This window comes from Daucus carota, chromosome 1 (assembly GCF_001625215.2).
Source record: "Daucus carota subsp. sativus chromosome 1, DH1 v3.0, whole genome shotgun sequence".
NCBI classification, from domain to species: domain Eukaryota; kingdom Viridiplantae; phylum Streptophyta; class Magnoliopsida; order Apiales; family Apiaceae; genus Daucus; species Daucus carota.
The window spans coordinates 1,793,436-1,811,581 of NC_030381.2; the positions used below are offsets into that span (position 1 = coordinate 1,793,436).

The 18,146-nt window shown below is 35.0% G+C and overlaps 3 protein-coding genes across 3 annotated transcripts; 2 read left to right on the forward strand and 1 right to left on the reverse strand.

The window, feature by feature from the left end:
- Positions 1–1,320: 1,320 nt before the first annotated feature.
- Positions 1,321–8,847, forward strand: LOC135151347 (uncharacterized). Its single transcript, XM_064089724.1, has one exon. It carries the CDS (start codon positions 4,168–4,170, stop codon positions 7,054–7,056), a length of 2,889 nt encoding a protein of 962 aa, XP_063945794.1. The 5' UTR covers positions 1,321–4,167; the 3' UTR covers positions 7,057–8,847.
- A 138-nt stretch (positions 8,848–8,985) lies between these two features.
- Positions 8,986–14,535, forward strand: LOC108205024 (kiwellin-1). The gene has a single exon (XM_064089730.1). It carries the CDS (start codon positions 13,957–13,959, stop codon positions 14,521–14,523), a length of 567 nt encoding a protein of 188 aa, XP_063945800.1. The 5' UTR covers positions 8,986–13,956; the 3' UTR covers positions 14,524–14,535.
- Positions 14,536–14,667: 132 nt separating this feature from the next.
- LOC108205023 (putative FBD-associated F-box protein At5g56400) lies at positions 14,668–16,972 on the reverse strand. Its single transcript, XM_017374769.2, has 3 exons — positions 15,612–16,972; positions 15,333–15,473; positions 14,668–15,159 (listed from the first exon to the last, which is right to left on the reverse strand). Exons 1-3 carry the CDS (start codon positions 16,944–16,946, stop codon positions 14,824–14,826), a joined length of 1,812 nt encoding a protein of 603 aa, XP_017230258.1. The 5' UTR covers positions 16,947–16,972; the 3' UTR covers positions 14,668–14,823.
- Positions 16,973–18,146: the final 1,174 nt, after the last annotated feature.

Below are 18,146 nucleotides of genomic sequence, written 5' to 3' on the forward strand. Positions count from 1 at the left end.
TATTGATGATTTTTTTGGACTTTATAAATGATAGATTTTGTGGGATTAATAAGTGTATTTTAAAATTTTTAAAATCTCAACAAAATGCGTTGAAACATCGTATTTAAATCTTAAAGACGCTGTATCAACTTCACTTTTTACCTACAATCCGCATAAAATGAAAATCAGGTACAATGCATTAAAATTTATAGATTATATAATTTATTTAAATCTCAGTTGTATACAACCTTCTAACTATTCGTTTTATGGTTTAAATTCGTATTTCGTTGAAGTTTACATAAAGCGTGAGTTTGATTTTTTTTTAAGTTTACATATATTTGTTATAATCATGATTATTCATCAGATTTGTTTTAAAACATACCATGCACATTATAAAACATATAAAGAGATGGATAAGAGTAAAAGTAAAAGACAAACATAATAAATGTATGAAATACTCTGATCACAATAACAGTCTGTCGTTTCCGTCAAATCGAAACAAATATTGATATGAAGCGGTTTAAAGATATGAGGGCTGAAAGGATGAATTTTCTGAATCAACTTCGTCAACCTAGGAATGAACTAACTAGGCAACAATACCGAGATATGACCAATTTAAGAATTACTCAACTTGATACCAACCTTTTAATTTTTTTATTAGATTTTATAATAAGGTTGAGGAATTATAATTTGCCGTAATATCTGTATGAAATATAAAAACTAGTATGCGTGAGAAATTAGGTATTTTTTTTCTAATTCAAAGGTTGTTTTTATGATTAATATTTAATATTTGGATTATTTTTTGATTTGTCAACACGTTAATTTTTATTTTTTGTTTTGACACCAGATTTTGATTTATTATGTTGAGTACTGCACACTATACATTACTTAGTCTGTAAATTTTAATTGTTCGTGTACCTCTGATTCATAACGAGTTTGTTGTATTTATGCGGTATGTAAGTTGATACTATAATATGAAACGGTAAATATATAAGTTAATACTACAATATCCAACGGTAAATATGTAACTTGATATTATATTAAAATGTATGAAAATAATAGTATAATTTATAATAATACTAAATAAATACATGAGACATTGTTATTATAAGTGAAAAATCACTTTAATTAATTACGTGTTTGTATATTATTTTTATTATTTGTAATTGGCCGAGTATAATAATTATTAATATAATATTCCTTTATTATGTTCAGTGAATTAGTTGGTTGTGTCTCATAACTATCAAAAATATATAAATTAAAATATAAATGATAGTTTGACTACTGAATTACAAACCTTGGATTAGACACATTAGTTTTTATATATCATTTGTAACTGATTAGTCCATATTTTTGCATATTTAAGTGCCTATTTTTTGTTTATTTTCGTAGTATTAATCGCTTATTTATTTTATTTCAGGAAATTGTAGATAAATAAAGAAAGAAGAGAAAATGCAAGAAAAAGAAAAAAAGGGTTGGCAAGTAAAGGACACATGGATGGCCACAATTCTCCCAACACTCAAGGCACATGGATGGTCAAGATTGAGCCTCCCTACCCCTAAACCCTAATTCTTTAGTTATAAATACCCCTCTTCTTTTACTTGTAATCACCAACCTAGTAACCTAGCCACCTACTCTCCTTTTCTACCTAGTGATTTCTATAGTTAGTATCTTAGATAGATTTACATTTTGCTAGCCCCAATTTCCTTTCCAAGTTTGTACACACTTTTTAATTTCTATGCAAATCTCTTTTATCTTAATCTTGTATTGTCTTTTTAATATATGTTCTCCAAGATTGAATGACTCTTCTAAGTACCACCACATGCTTTTAAGCTTTTGGGAAATGAAGAATCATTAAACTTGTGATTAGTGTAGATTTCTTACTTTTTAGATTTAAATTTTGGTAGAAACTTAAACTCTAGCACAAAAATGATTTGTGAGGGGGTTAAAAATCTAGATTTAAAGAGCATCATATATTAGTGTTAACTCAAGATTTCGTTTGTTTTTATTATACAAAATCAGCAGCCACGGAATGATTTGCTCTGTTTCTAAACAACAACCCACCTCCCCTGTTTTCATTAGTTTTTTTTTAATAAATACGAAGTTGTGTGCATCCCACTGTTCTGATCTTCTTTTACACAAGTTAGGGTCGATTTAGCTAATTGTTTTTGCTGCTTTGTCTCTTGCTTCTCGAGTCATGGCCCTGTTTAGGTTCTGAATTTCCGAGTTGTGTTGAGTTGGTTATCACCGAGTCTGTCGCTTTCTTTCCTTCTTTTTCACTACTGCGTTTTTCTTGATGATTTCACCGAGTAGGAGTCGAGTCTGTGTTCACGAGTTTAAGCACCGAGTCAGCCCCGCAGTTGTTAAGTTACCGAGTTGACTCCTGTGTTTTCTGCTGTGCTTGAGTCTGTTCCTAGTTTATGTTTCTGCTCTTTTTCGTTTTTGAACTGAGTCACCGAGTCTGCCATGTCTGCTTCATTAGTTGGGTTTGGTTTATGTTGCTTAGAATCAGGTCTTTAGTGTGCTTTGTCTTTAATTTCGTTGCTGTGTTTTGTTGCTGCAGTATAGTCGAGTCATTGGTTCGTTCTGTTGTGAGTTTTGCTTGTTTCCGAGTCCACTGTTTTAGCGAGTTTAAGGTGCTGGGTTTGTTTCAAATCGCCGAGTTCTTCTTTTCCTGCTGTTTGCTGTTGCCGAGTCACTTCCTCTGTATTTTGTTACCACTTCGTCACTTTCCGATTAACCGAGTCTTTGTCGTAGTTTTCAGTTTTGAGTTTTGATGATTTACTGGGTTAGATGCGGCCACAGTTTTGTTCAAGTCTACGGCCTGAGTTTACAGAAGTGTGTTTAAGTAATAGTATAATAAGGGCCTGCATTTTTCCTTTTGGTTGTTGCTGAGTGCGATTGACTTTATATGTTTAACTAGTCAAATTATGCCTGGATTTGTACGCGTTATAACTTCACTGTTCTAAAATGAATCTTGGTTTATAAAAAGCTTGTGTGGATTTGCGGCTGGTTACTTAGTTTAATTAATTTCTTTTTAGACTTACATTTTAGATTTCGTTAAAAGAAAAACCTCCCTCACAAATTTATTGTTCTAATTCGCCTAGATTTAAAGTAAAGGAATTTGCGGAAAATAATTTTAATCTCTGTGGACGAATCATAAATATTAAAACGGTGATCGTGCGCTTGCGATTTTATAAGGTATATTTTCTAGCACATCAAGTTTTTGGCGCCGCTGCCGGGGATTAAAATTTATTTTTCGCTCCTTTATTTTTAATCTTTCGGATTAGCTTGTTTTCTCACTATTTTTTGTTCTTTATTTCGAGGAGAAAGAGTCGGGATTCATGGAGTAAAGTGAACAAATTTTGCTCGGATTTGGAAGCTTGCTTTGGTATCTCGTATCTCTCCACTTTTTTCGTCTTTATTTAGAAAATCACAAACAAATTTGAAAATTGAAAAACACAAACAAATTAAAAATTTAAAATCCAAAAATAGTAGTTAGAATTAAATATGTGTTGCATCATGCATTTTTACACTTAGGGCACATCATTTAGATTTTAATTTTTGTTTTTAAATTTTCGTACCTTAAATTGTGGTGATCGCTGGAGGACCCTAAGGTGCGTTAATTTCTTCCTTTCTTTAGAGTAAATCACGTAGTGTAGAAGCATCCATATTTGTTTATAGCTTTAATTATCTCGTTGTGTGGTGCATCATTTTAAATAAATCTTAAGGGCAAAACCCAATCACAAGATAAGGGGAGGGATTTCATCACTCTTTCCTTGGCCCACAACAACTAATTTCAACATTTTGCATTTCCCTAGCCTTTTAATAAAATTGAATTAGACGTTAGCCCCTAGGTTTCGCGCTCAATTAGGAAGGTACCTAAAGAACGAGGTAATCTTTAATTATTCCGACTCTTCGGTGTCTAAGGCAAGCGAAAGCTTATCTGGCCGATTAAGGTTTGGTGTCTAAGCGCGGAGATTGGCCTCTTGGCAATGCCTGCTCCAAACTGGCCAAACCGGTCCGAATAATTTTGGATTTATCGAGTTTTTGGTGGTCCTTAACGTTAGGAGCAAGGTCTAGTTCATTTTTTTTAGGGAACCCTAGATTTAGGTTTTTCTTTCTCTTTTACACCCTTTCTTTTGTGTGTTTTAATTTTTGCACTTATTTGCTACATGTTTATCGTTTATGCGAACTACTTGGGTTAGGAACGAAGCATCCAGATTAGTAAGACCTATAATCGAGATTCCCTCGTCCTCTTCGGATTCCGAAACCCTAGAAGTTCTAGAACCGATAGTAAACATGGCCCTTTCACTCAAGGATCGTTGTTATCCATCTCGTTCAAGTCAACCTTCGTGCATCACCCTTCCTCCCGTAAATGGGAACAATTTTGAAATTAAAGCTCATCATATTAGCATGTTACCTAAATTTACCGGGAGTGAGGGTGAGGATCCTTATCTTTTTATTCAAGAGTTCGAGGAAGTTTGTTCCCTCCAAAAGCTCCACCAATTAACGGAAGATTCGATTAGACTTAGGCTCATTAATTTTGCGCTTAAGGAGAATGCGAAAAAATGGTTATATAGTCTTCCCGTTAATTCTATTTCCACGTGGGAGGGGTTTGTGGTGGTTTTTCTTAAAAAGTATTTTCCAAATCATAAGACTACTCGAATTACAAATGAAATAAATCAATTTCATCAAAAGGAAAATGAGTCTTTTTGGATTTTCTTTGACCGCTTCAAAAATCTTCTCTCACAATGCCCCCACCACGGAATAGAAAAATGGAGACTTTGCAAGATAGTTTACGAGGCCTTAGATAGTCAAACCACCGCGTTATTAGAGTCTATGTGCCAAGGTAAATTCATGGAAAAAGATGAGGATCAAGGGTGGGAATTTTTCGAGGATTTAGCGGAAAAGACTATGATGTGGGAGTCAACTAGGGAGCCCAAAAAGTCAATTCAGTCATCTAGCGCTAGGGGCTTGCATTCGATAGGAAATAATGTGGCAACCGATGCCAAACTAGCCACCCTAACTAGGAGACTTGAAGCTTTAGAAACTAGTAAATCTCCCCCACAAATGTCGATGCTCCCTAATTACAATTTTCAAAATCCCGGAACCCAACCTTCGCACGAACTTGAACAAGTAAATGCGATGTTTCAAAATCCTAGGAATGATGCGTTTGCACCCACTTATAATCCCGGGTGGAGAAATCACCCAAATTTCTCATGGACCCAAGGTCAAATTTTTCAAAATCAAGGCCCAACTTCTTTTCAAACTCCTCAAACAAATTTTCAAAGGCCCAACCCAAATTCTTACCCAAATCAAGGTCCAAATTCATGTCATAACCCAATTCAAACTCCTTTGAATCCTCCCGGTTTCAATGATTCGGATAAACGCCTCAATTCCTTAGAAAAAAGTTTGGAAGCCTTAGTGAAATCGCAAACTAATTTGACCCAATCTCAACAAACTTTCATGACAACCCTAACCCAAGATAGGCAAATCTTGCATTCTAATGTGCAAGCCGTGTCTAAGTTAGAGGCCCAATTGAGTCAATTAGCTAGCGCGTTGTGTGAGCGAGAAAAGAACAAGTTGCCAAGTCAACCCGAGGTCAATCCTAAGTTTCCTCTCAATCAAAGACCTCACGAGAATGTTAATGCGATTATTTCTCTAAGGTCGGGAAACCAAGTGGATAACAAAGTTGGTGAGAACGTGAATAAAAATGAGGAGTCGATTCCTGAACCAAATCCTTCTTTGTCGAATCCTATCCCGGATAAGCCCGAATGTTCTAGAGTCCGTGAGTCTATGAATGAACCTAGTTCCGGGTCCATTTCTCAAAAGCCCAACGAAGAAGTTTATAAGCCGAGGGTTCCTTACCCACAAAGACTCATTCCTCCTAAACAATCGGCCCAAATGGAACAAATTCTAGAGGTTTTTAAACAAGTCAAGATTAACATTCCTCTTTTAGATGCCATTCAACAAGTTCCTTCTTATGCCAAGTGTCTAAAAGATTTGTGTACCCATAAGAGAACCACTCATGTTCCAAAGAAAGCCTTTTTGACCTCGCAAGTAAGCTCGATTCTCTCGAATCAAATTCCCGTGAAATATAAGGACCCCGGTTGTCCTACAATTTCTTGTGTCATAGGCAACACTTTTGTGGATAAAGCTTTACTTGATTTAGGAGCGAGTGTGAATCTTCTTCCTTTCTCGGTCTATCAAGCCCTAGGATTAGGGGATCTCAAGACCACCAATATGACCCTTCAACTTGCCGATCGTTCCATTAAAATGCCAAAGGGGATTATTGAGGACGTGTTGATAAAAATCGGTGACTTTATCTTTCCCGTTGACTTTGTTGTTCTCGAGACTCAACCCGTCTCGAATCCTAAGAACCAAATTCCTATCATTTTAGGACGACCTTTTCTTGCTACATCCAATGCCTTAATCAATTGTAGGAATGGTTCAATGAAACTCACCTTTGGAAACATGACCATTGACTTAAACATTTTCAACATAGGAAAAGAACCCAATGAGCTTTATGAACAACCGATAGGGGTTAATGTGGTCAACAAGTTTGTCACATGGTCCAGTTTTGAGGATAGTGAGATTGAGTCTCTTCTCAACGAGGATTTCAAAGTCAACAACGAGAACAATAGGGAATATCATGAGTCGTTGAAAGAGTTGACCTCGGAGGAGTTGTTAGGAGAATTGAACGACATTTGTTCAAAATGGGAAACTCCGCCCGAGATTGTTCGTGTTGACCCTAGGCCCAATTTTGAGAGTTATGTAGGTGAATCACCGACATTTGACTCGTTGTCCCATCATTCGCATAGTGCCTTAGGAAGAGATGACACTGTTTCTTACATCATTCCTAGTGATTTATCCCTCGACCAAAATTTAATTGTCTCTAATTTGCTTGATAATAAAGAAGCATTAAGTTGGTTTAGGGAGAACATTAGTGATACTTGTCCAACAGGAGTGAATGATGGTCACATGCTAGAGAAAGTCTTTGTGCCTAAAAATTTTCGTACACATTTTGACTCTTTCTCGAAGCTTCCTCCCATATTTCCTTCCGGAATCGGCTGAAGTGGTTCCTCCTTCGAACCTTCCCTCGTGAAATTCAGGTATGGGGAAGGAAATGTGTGAGTGTGTGGGTCTTGTTAGTGTTTCGTTCGTTAATAAAAATCCCCTTCATATCCATTTCAGGTATTTTTCTCTTTACTCTCTCATTTCAATTTTCTGTTTTGCATACATTGAGGACAATGCATGATTTAGGTATGGGGAGGGCTTTAGTGTAATTCTAAAAAATTAAAAACCCTAAAAAAATGAAAAATTAGAAAAATCCAAAAATAGAGATACTTTTAGCTAAGTTGTCCTTCCCTCACTCGAACTTTAGGAGTAGTTGGTGTTTAGCATGTTTTCGAAAAGTACATATATGTAGTGTCTTTTAGATAATTTGAACGTAGTTGAGTAAGGTTGTCTTTTTGAAGCTTGTATCGACCGATTTGTACTTTAAATTCCAAGATGGCACACACTTTTGCACGAGACCTTTGATGGAGAGATTGTCTAGTAATATTATTCGATACCTGAGAGAGAACCCACATGTTGAAACAATGTCGAATCGAACCTTTGCGAATAAAAAAAAAAGAAGAAAGAAATAGAAAAAAAAAAGAAAAAAAAAAGAAGAGAAGGAATAACTACTTCAATACCCATTGTTCTTTATAGATAAAATCTTTAGATAAATGGGCAAAAGTAGATTGACTAGTCTCGTTTTGTGGCCTTTGTTACTCGAGCAATTAAGTTCGTAGGGGGATTTCAAAACCTAGTGCCCTAAGACCGTTTGGTTTGGGAGTCACTGACCCAAAGCTCGCTACATGGGTAACATTGTTTGCCTAAGAAAACGGACAAAATTAAGTCGATGCAAAAAAAAGAAAAAAAAAGAAAAAAGAGAAGAATAAGAATTTGTGAAGTTGGGCTAGATATTTGTTTCGATAGAGATTGGGTTAGTTCAAAATTGGTTGAAAAAGAGAAAATGTTATTAGACGATTAGGATCCATCAAAGGCCTTAAATTACTTACACTCCTTGGATTTCTAGTAAATTTTTGTGTCGAGTCAAGTAGATTAGAGACAACTGTATCTTGATTATTAGTAGATGAGTCTTTAAGTCGTATTTTCCTTAAAAACGCTTTTTGTTAACACCGACGAAATTAGGGTAGAGTCGAGTAGACACTTGCTAGAATGTCTCGAAGATTTTATGGGTATATCTTCTGTAAACCCTTAGGAGACAAAACTCCTCTTGTAGAGATCGTCTACGAGTTTAACGGGTTGGTGAACCTAAAATCACCCGTCACGCCTACGAAAAGGAGCCTAGGAATCGCATCTAGTTTTCTTAGTTTATTTTCTTTTCTTTTGATTTTTACTCGAGGACGAGCAAAAGATAGGTATGGGGAAGTTTGATTAGTCCATATTTTTGCATATTTAAGTGCCTATTTTTTGTTTATTTTCGTAGTATTAATCGCTTATTTATTTTATTTCAGGAAATTGTAGATAAATAAAGAAAGAAGAGAAAATGCAAGAAAAAGAAAAAAAGGGTTGGCAAGTAAAGGACACATGGATGGCCACAATTCTCCCAACACTCAAGGCACATGGATGGTCAAGATTGAGCCTCCCTACCCCTAAACCCTAATTCTTTAGTTATAAATACCCCTCTTCTTTTACTTGTAATCACCAACCTAGTAACCTAGCCACCTACTCTCCTTTTCTACCTAGTGATTTCTATAGTTAGTATCTTAGATAGATTTACATTTTGCTAGCCCCAATTTCCTTTCCAAGTTTGTACACACTTTTTAATTTCTATGCAAATCTCTTTTATCTTAATCTTGTATTGTCTTTTTAATATATGTTCTCCAAGATTGAATGACTCTTCTAAGTACCACCACATGCTTTTAAGCTTTTGGGAAATGAAGAATCATTAAACTTGTGATTAGTGTAGATTTCTTACTTTTTAGATTTAAATTTTGGTAGAAACTTAAACTCTAGCACAAAAATGATTTGTGAGGGGGTTAAAAATCTAGATTTAAAGAGCATCATATATTAGTGTTAACTCAAGATTTCGTTTGTTTTTATTATACAAAATCAGCAGCCACGGAATGATTTGCTCTGTTTCTAAACAACAACCCACCTCCCCTGTTTTCATTAGTTTTTTTTTAATAAATACGAAGTTGTGTGCATCCCACTGTTCTGATCTTCTTTTACACAAGTTAGGGTCGATTTAGCTAATTGTTTTTGCTGCTTTGTCTCTTGCTTCTCGAGTCATGGCCCTGTTTAGGTTCTGAATTTCCGAGTTGTGTTGAGTTGGTTATCACCGAGTCTGTCGCTTTCTTTCCTTCTTTTTCACTACTGCGTTTTTCTTGATGATTTCACCGAGTAGGAGTCGAGTCTGTGTTCACGAGTTTAAGCACCGAGTCAGCCCCGCAGTTGTTAAGTTACCGAGTTGACTCCTGTGTTTTCTGCTGTGCTTGAGTCTGTTCCTAGTTTATGTTTCTGCTCTTTTTCGTTTTTGAACTGAGTCACCGAGTCTGCCATGTCTGCTTCATTAGTTGGGTTTGGTTTATGTTGCTTAGAATCAGGTCTTTAGTGTGCTTTGTCTTTAATTTCGTTGCTGTGTTTTGTTGCTGCAGTATAGTCGAGTCATTGGTTCGTTCTGTTGTGAGTTTTGCTTGTTTCCGAGTCCACTGTTTTAGCGAGTTTAAGGTGCTGGGTTTGTTTCAAATCGCCGAGTTCTTCTTTTCCTGCTGTTTGCTGTTGCCGAGTCACTTCCTCTGTATTTTGTTACCACTTCGTCACTTTCCGATTAACCGAGTCTTTGTCGTAGTTTTCAGTTTTGAGTTTTGATGATTTACTGGGTTAGATGCGGCCACAGTTTTGTTCAAGTCTACGGCCTGAGTTTACAGAAGTGTGTTTAAGTAATAGTATAATAAGGGCCTGCATTTTTCCTTTTGGTTGTTGCTGAGTGCGATTGACTTTATATGTTTAACTAGTCAAATTATGCCTGGATTTGTACGCGTTATAACTTCACTGTTCTAAAATGAATCTTGGTTTATAAAAAGCTTGTGTGGATTTGCGGCTGGTTACTTAGTTTAATTAATTTCTTTTTAGACTTACATTTTAGATTTCGTTAAAAGAAAAACCTCCCTCACAAATTTATTGTTCTAATTCGCCTAGATTTAAAGTAAAGGAATTTGCGGAAAATAATTTTAATCTCTGTGGACGAATCATAAATATTAAAACGGTGATCGTGCGCTTGCGATTTTATAAGGTATATTTTCTAGCACATCAGTAACAAATATTGCAATAATTTGCTCATTTGTAACAAATCTTGCACTCCGTCCCTGTCTCAAGACATTAATTCTCCTATTCAGTTGAGAAAATCTAAAATTTGCGATGTCAAGTTGTCGAGACTAGTGCCTCATTAATTCATTCCTAGACACAATAATTTCATTCTAAATTTGTGCCTTTTGAGCCACCATGTCTTCAAGCATCACCATCTATTTCCGCTTGACGGAAATGACGAGCATTGATCATTGCTACTGAAATACTTATAATTTGATTCTTTCAACAAAAAAGAAACCCATAAGTTGATGACTATAATTATCCCCATCTTCCATTATTTTCTTAAATTCTTGATATTGTTTCTTACTTTGTAGTTTGATTTGTTTTTCTTCCTCTATGTTTTGTCTTTTACTCGTGTTCATCTGGGATATTTATAGGCGTGAGGCATTCCGACCGCCCCGCTCAAACTCGATCCAATCCCCGCTTCGTTTGGATCGGAAAATCAGTGAATTTTTCGAAGAAAGAGGGAACATAATTTTTTTAAAAAAATTGGGATCGGGACGGGTCGGGATTTTGTATCTCCTTGCCACAATCCCCCGACCCTGATGCAATAAATAATAATAATAATAATATATTTATGTAAATTTATACTAAATAAATTAAAAACAAATAACATTTGTAATATTATTAAAATTAAAAAATAATCTATAATTTTGTTCATCATTTTTTTATATTCTATAAGTTTAAAATTGTCATTTATTTCCTTACAAAAAAATTGTCATTTATTTATATTAAAAACCAATTTTAATATGATTTAATGTTAAAAATACGGGGTAATGTCATCACTTTATTAGTATATTACGAGTTAGTAGATTGTTTTTTATCAAAAAATATATTTATATATTATAATATTATATTTTTTATTAAAAAATAAAATTTTCCGAATTCTTTCGGGATCCCCGTTTGCGACATGAATCGGGGAGGGGAAGAATTCTAGTTCGGGGTTTGGGAATCGTGACGGGGATATCACTCCCGACCTCAAAGTGCCCCACTGCTCATTCTAAACCAATTCCAACTAAAAATCAAAAGTATAATAGGTTTTTTTTTTTTTCAAATCCGAAAGTATAATAGGGATCCAAACCACGATATGAATACTTTGAAACCTTTTTAATTTTGATGATTACAACTTAGCTGGCTAACTTAGTATTATACACATTATAAATATTTATAGTGTCTTATAATCCGTGATGTGAAGTTGTTGATGAACTATTATGTTTATTACTATGAATTATCATTCAAGGCTATTTATTTTTGAAATTGTGCCTAAGTTGCAGGGATTTAGAGCATCTCCAATGGGAGGTGCCAAGAGGAGTGCCAATACCATGTGGCATGACATGGACCGGCACTCTCGTTGGCACCCCATTGGAGATGTTGGAGTGCTACTGGGTGCTAAAAGTTGGCAACCTATAAAGTAGTGTGTCAACTTCATTTGTGGTCCCAATAATACATAAAATATAGATTTGTGATCCCAATAATACATAAAATATTATTTATCTTTTAATAAAGTTGGCATCTTGGAGTGCCAACCATTGGAGTGTATTTTGAAATAAGGATGCTAAAAATGATTTGAAAGAGTCAATATACTTATATAAAGGAGAAGCGTGGGGCGTGTAGGTGGCGTCTCTCACATCGCTCTGTTCTATTTTTCTAATTTTCTGAAATTTTTGGATGAAAAATATCAAAAATTAGAACTACTTTTTTGGTTTCGGGTATATTAGAAGTAAGTTTCAGAATATGATTTTGTATCAGATTATTTATGGAATATAGTAGCTTAAAAGTTTTAATATGATTTTGTTTCAGATTATTTAATTATGGGAAAGAGTAGCACACAAGTCTCTCTGATTTTGTATCAGATTATTTATGGAATATAATAACTTGAAAGTTTTAATTTTAATTTATATAAAGGAGAAGCGAGGGCGTGTAAGTGGCGCTTCTCACATCGCTCTGTTCTATTTTTCTAATTTTCTGGAATTTTTGGATGAAAAATATCAAAAATTAGAACTACCTTTTTTAGTTTCGTGTATATTAGAAGCAAGTTTCAGAATATGATTTTGTATCAGATTATTTATGGAATATATATAGTAGCTTAAAAGTTTTAATATGATTTTGTTTCAGATTATTTAATTATGGGAAAGAGTAGCACACAAGTCTCTCTGATTTTGTATCAGATTATTTATGGAAGATAATAGCTTGAAAGTTTTAATATGATTTTGTTTCAGATTAGTTAATTATGGGAAAGAGTAGCATACAAGTCTCTCTGCACCTATAAATACCTTTGTAGATTGTAGGATTTTGGATCATCTAAACACAATTTCCTCTCCCTTGATATGAGTCGACATATCCAAACACGGGAAAAGAATACAGTCTTGACATGATATTGATGGATGATATAGATGTATGTTTGTTGGTTATTCTTTTATAATATTTGTTTTGTTCATCGGACATGTTTGTTGTTGTTAATTTTTATATGATTCATTTTGTATATAGGAAAAAATTATTCATGCATTATCTGTTTGTTTTTATTCTACAAATATTAATATTGAATCATTAATATAATTTTTATAGGCCGCCGCAACGCGCGGTTTCTCAACTAGTGTGAATATAAAATATAATATTTTGAGTTATGTGTCAAAATTGGCACCCCTTGAAGGGCGTCAACCATTAGAGATGCTCTTAGGGGGAGTTTTCTCCTAAAAATATTTATTTGTAATCATAAAAAAGGGGGAGTTTTTCTCCTAAAAATATTTATTTGATTAAAAGTTAAGGTTGAAGTAAGTACCTGAATCGATGCACTCTGAGAAACATCATGCGATCCAGATATTGGATGAAAATGTGAAATGTTTCGGCAAAGCTGGATATATGAAACCTGCTGATGCATCCACTATCTTAGATTCCAGTACAAAATTACCAGGCGCTCTATTTTCATGCAATACTATATGAATTTGTGAGAACCTTTCTTGTTAACAGACCTATCTTCCCTGAATCCTAGGAACATATACAAAGAAGAACTTCAGGCAAGCTTTGATGATACAGAGAAACATCTAACCACAATTTTGTTGCCGGAAATATTGTTTAGCAATAGCAAGGATGTCACAATATCTTCTACTTCAAGTTTGAATCTTGAACCACTTACAAACTTGCATAGTGCTCTATACAAACTTAGCATGCAGCTAATTTGAGTACACTAGACACTTTAATTTACAGGGTTCTTTTTTACTTCTTGTTTAATCAATACACGTCATCAAGAAGTAAAAATCATAAAAAGTGCAGGAGCTGCATACTGCAAGATCACATGCATGAGCTAGTGCAGTGCCTAGCATTATCAGAAAAAGCCCGGGTTTTTTAAAGACCAGACCCGGGCCTAGCAGACCGGTCCTTTGTTCAGGTCCAGGTGGTTCCAGCATTGTAATATAACCTGGCTTCAACCTGGCACATTGTGACAATACATAATCAAAACAGAAAAAATACAAAGTGCAAGTTAACTTATGTAAATAACTTTTCCATGCACTCAATTCATCCATAAATCCAAGTTGCCTAGTAATATCAGCTCTGCCTCTATATAGACAAGACTGCTTTGCTCATTCCTTGCAAAGAATGATGAAACATATTTACTTTTGTCTAATCCAGTTCCTAGTGTTCTATAATTTGTCATTTATTAGTGTTGAAGCTCAAGAATGCCAGTCAAGTGGGACAATTGCAGGGACAAGCCCTCCAAATGGCCAATGCAACACAGCCTATGGAGCCGCATGCTGCGAACAAGACAAGATTTATGACATTTTCACATGTTCTCCACCTCTTTCGGGAGCTACAACCGCGACTCTAACCTTGAACAGTTTTGAGGATAATGGAGATGGCGGCGCGCCATCTGAGTGTGATCAGAAGTACCATTCGAATGAGACTCCTGTAGTGGCTCTGTCGACTGGATGGTTTAACAACATGAGTAGATGTAACAAGAACATTGTTATTTACGGTAATGGAATGAGTGTGACAGCAGTGGTGGTTGATGAATGTGATTCGACTACGGGGTGTGATCAAGATCATGCTTATCAGCCCCCTTGTGATGATAATATTGTTGATGCTTCTGAAGCTGTTTGGACTGCTTTAGGTGTTCCGAGGAGCGAATGGGGATCAATGCAGATCTCATGGTCCGATGATGCTTGATATTCTTCAATTTCCCCCCATTGCATTCTATTATGTATAACTATCTCCAGTTGCTGAACATTAGCAAAACTCGGGAATTGACTATTAAAAGAGTAGTGCTAGGTGCACAAAATTGTGTACAAATAATTTTCATAAGACACGGCCAAATGCAAAATAAGCTCCATTCAACTGAAATATTATGGCTATAAAATAAATAGAGGTAAACAAGATTATTAATATTCGAAAGACATGCATGAGATAGTGCTTCAAGTTCAGAGGTTTTGTTGAATCTAGAATATGAAAAAACTTGAATTCAATCAATCATAAAATCACCACATCCAGAGGAAATTGCCTCCTTTGAATCCGTTTTGCAAGAAGCTCTGTTTTCTTCGCAATTGCCACTTTATCCCTATAATCATAGGCCGTGTCTCTGCATAAGCTTTCTATAGAGTGGGGCCTACGAGTATCAAAGATAAACCTCTGAAGCATGGGGGCATGCCTAGCAAGACAAACTGCAAGCTCGGCAGCAGATGCACAACCCTCATATCCAAGGTACTCTACAACCTTAAGGTGCTGATGGCAACGTATTGCATTCTCTTGAGCATAGTCTGGAGCTGAAATTTGCCTTGTCGATTCTAGCTCGTAGCTACACATCATCTGAATACCAGCATAAATTCGTGTCAATACTGGATGGCATAGCAGTTACAAAAAGAAATCGAATGATTTGGACAAGTTAAAAAAGTAAAACATAAAAATTGATGTCTGTCCTCCATGCCAGAGAAAAAACAAGGTACTGTATAGAATTTATGACAACAAAAGATGCATCTGACCTTTAACTTGAATGTATGCAACAAAGGACACGCTTCTATCAAGGAGGTCGCTAGAATGAGGTCACCGTGCCCCAATTTGGATATTATCTCCAATTGCTGAACATTAGCAAAATTCGGGAATTGACTATATACGGTGTGTTCCTACAAAATGAAAATGGATCAAAAGCATTGATGCTGAGCACAGAAACAAGTATAGCAGTACTCTGGTCTAAGTAACATAAATTATCGCTTAATTGAACAATTAGCAAGACATAACATAATAGAAAGCAGTGAACTAACCATGTGCCACCAAATTGACAGCTTTTGAAGCTGGAAAGAGAAACTAGATATGGAGTCTTGATTCTTGAAAAGGTGATGACAATATAACCATCCAAAAGTAGCATCCACAAGTGATGGAACACTACGATACTCCACTTCATATTTAGATTCGTAAATTATAAATGAAGTAAGATTTGGAGCAGATAAACAGAGCACTTGAATGTTAAGTGACTTTAAGCTGTGATAAAACTCCAAGTGCCTCAGCTGAGGGGATGAGACAACAAGTCTTCGGTGGTGCATAGAAGATGCAGTGTCATCATCAGAGCTGGCCTTACAGCGGTGAAACAACAGATGCTGAAGATTAATACAGTTAGTTAACACCCATTGAAGGAAAGGTCCTTTTAGAGTCACTGATTTCAAGTGAAGAGATGTGAGTGTAGTATTGAGAATCAAGGCAGGATCCGTAGAAAAGATGTTGGAAAAATGGATAGGTGGATAACACATATCTAGAAAGTCCAGGTCCAAATTGCAAACTTGTTTATCAAATGCAAATTTGAGCCAACTCTGAATATGAGCAGAATAAAAACTATTAAGCGGAAACTTTATTCTAAAGGCATCAAGATATGGAGCTCGATTTGCAATTATAACCCTGTTAACCCTTTCAACAAATTTGTCCATTTTAGATTGCGGATACCATGTATAATTCAGAAGAGTTTCAGGCTCGCCAAAATCTAGATGCTTAAGGTAAGTCCAAAGACGTGTCCACCTCTTAGAGAGAAGGCATGTTCTCCCCACACTTTTCATATCAGCAACCAAAGAAAGAATGCACACGAGCAACTCATCAGGTAAATTGCTTATTAAATCAACACCCCCTTGATAATTCTCATCGAGGTCAACGTGAATGAACCTTCTCTTTCTCTTATTTTCGGAGCTGGAATATTGTTCACACATATCACGGAGAAATTCCCAGGCATTGATGGCACTAATAGTCCCACGCGTTTCAGTGACCAGCCTTACAAGTAAATAAGGGGAGATTGTGGCATAAATCCATGAAAGAACAATGGCCTCTTGTCGACGCCAAAGAGTAGTGCTATGATCAATATTATTAATGATAGCGGGATCAATATGATGAAGAAGATTATGAGCCCTAGCAGCGTCGCGAAAAACAGCAGACCATTGAGTATACTGGACATTGTAAAGATCAAGAACAACATTTATTAACTTCTTGATGTACATGAATTTGATAGGCACAAAACTCATATCATATTTATTTTCGAGCCTTGGTGCACATAATTCATCTCGTATGTTTTCGATGGAGCACACATTTGGGATCTTCATCTTCCTCTTCCTCTTCATGTGTATATTAGGTACTCCTCTGTCCCATTTTAACTGATGTAAAAAGACAATGTCTACCCTTAATAAAAAAATTCAATTCTTATATCAAATAAAAGTTTAGATTCTAAACTTTTATTTGATATAAATTTTATAAAGAATAATTATATATAGATTTGATTTTTTTAACACTTTAAAATACGTGTAAAAAAATCAAAAGCAGTTAACATGGACGGAAGGAGTATTAGGGTTTATCCACCGGGCATGTGTATACTGTCGAAACCCTGATTATAAGTCGCTGATGTTTCCGACTTTCCGTATAACAAGGGATTTGGGACTCATCATAAAAGCCCGTGCCTAACTTAACCTCTCTTTTTTTTTTCTTTCTATCAGCCCATGTTGGCCCCATCATAAAAATATACTAAAAATATTTAAAAGTTATTCTTTCTTTTTTTGAGTAATTTAAAAGTTACTCTTCATCTTACAAAATAAGATTCATCTTTTAGTTGTAAATAAAAATATATTTTACATATTATTTTCAAACTTTCTTTTTAAAAAGAAATTATTATTTATAATTTAATTTAAATAAAACTAAAAAATAATATATGAAATAATATTTGTTTCACACCTCAATCTACGTACAAAAAATTAAAACCAAATTAAATACTCCCTCCGTCCCTCTCATTTCTTTAGTGTTTTTTTCAATACTCGACATGCATTTTAAACCTCTTATAAATATAGTTTCGTAACTTGTTTAAAAAAAAAATTGTATAAAAATTCAAGTATTAAATTTTATTCAAAAGAAAAAGTTAAAAAATACTCCCTCCGTCCCTAAATACTTTTCCTATTTGTACTTTTCACGTTTGCCAACACACACTTTTGATCGTTAATATCTTTCATTTCGTAGTAACATTAAATATAAAAACTTCACTGTATTAAAGTACTCGTGAATACGAATCTAACAAGATCACTCATGACTATATTTAGTTTTATAAATTAGATGTAAATTAGTAATTTGTCTCATGTTATGAACAGTACCGACATTACAAATAGGAAAAGAAAAAAGATACGGAGGGAGTAAGGAGTAAAGTGCATTTTGTGTACCTGCACTTTAAGCGAGACACCACCTGCAATACTACACTTCCACAACCATCACATGCAATATCACAGTCCATAATTTAATACAATTTCGGCAGGCCCGTCTATAAAACTTAATGTCGTTAA

What these genes read in the sequence shown, in the direction of transcription:
- LOC108205023 (XM_017374769.2), bottom strand. Translation starts at nt 16,946, where the DNA reads ATGAAGAGGAAGAGGAAGATGAAGATCCCAAATGTGTGCTCCATCGAA. An exon ending in TGTCAATTTGGTGGCACATG is followed by an intron (nt 15,474 to 15,611) that starts GTTAGTTCACTG and finishes TTCATTTTGTAG; the next exon opens with GAACACACCGTATATAGTCA. An exon ending in TGCATACATTCAAGTTAAAG is followed by an intron (nt 15,160 to 15,332) that starts GTCAGATGCATC and finishes GCTGGTATTCAG; the next exon opens with ATGATGTGTAGCTACGAGCT.
- LOC135151347 (XM_064089724.1), top strand. Translation starts at nt 4,168, where the DNA reads ATGCGAACTACTTGGGTTAGGAACGAAGCATCCAGATTAGTAAGACCT.
- LOC108205024 (XM_064089730.1), top strand. Translation starts at nt 13,957, where the DNA reads ATGATGAAACATATTTACTTTTGTCTAATCCAGTTCCTAGTGTTCTAT.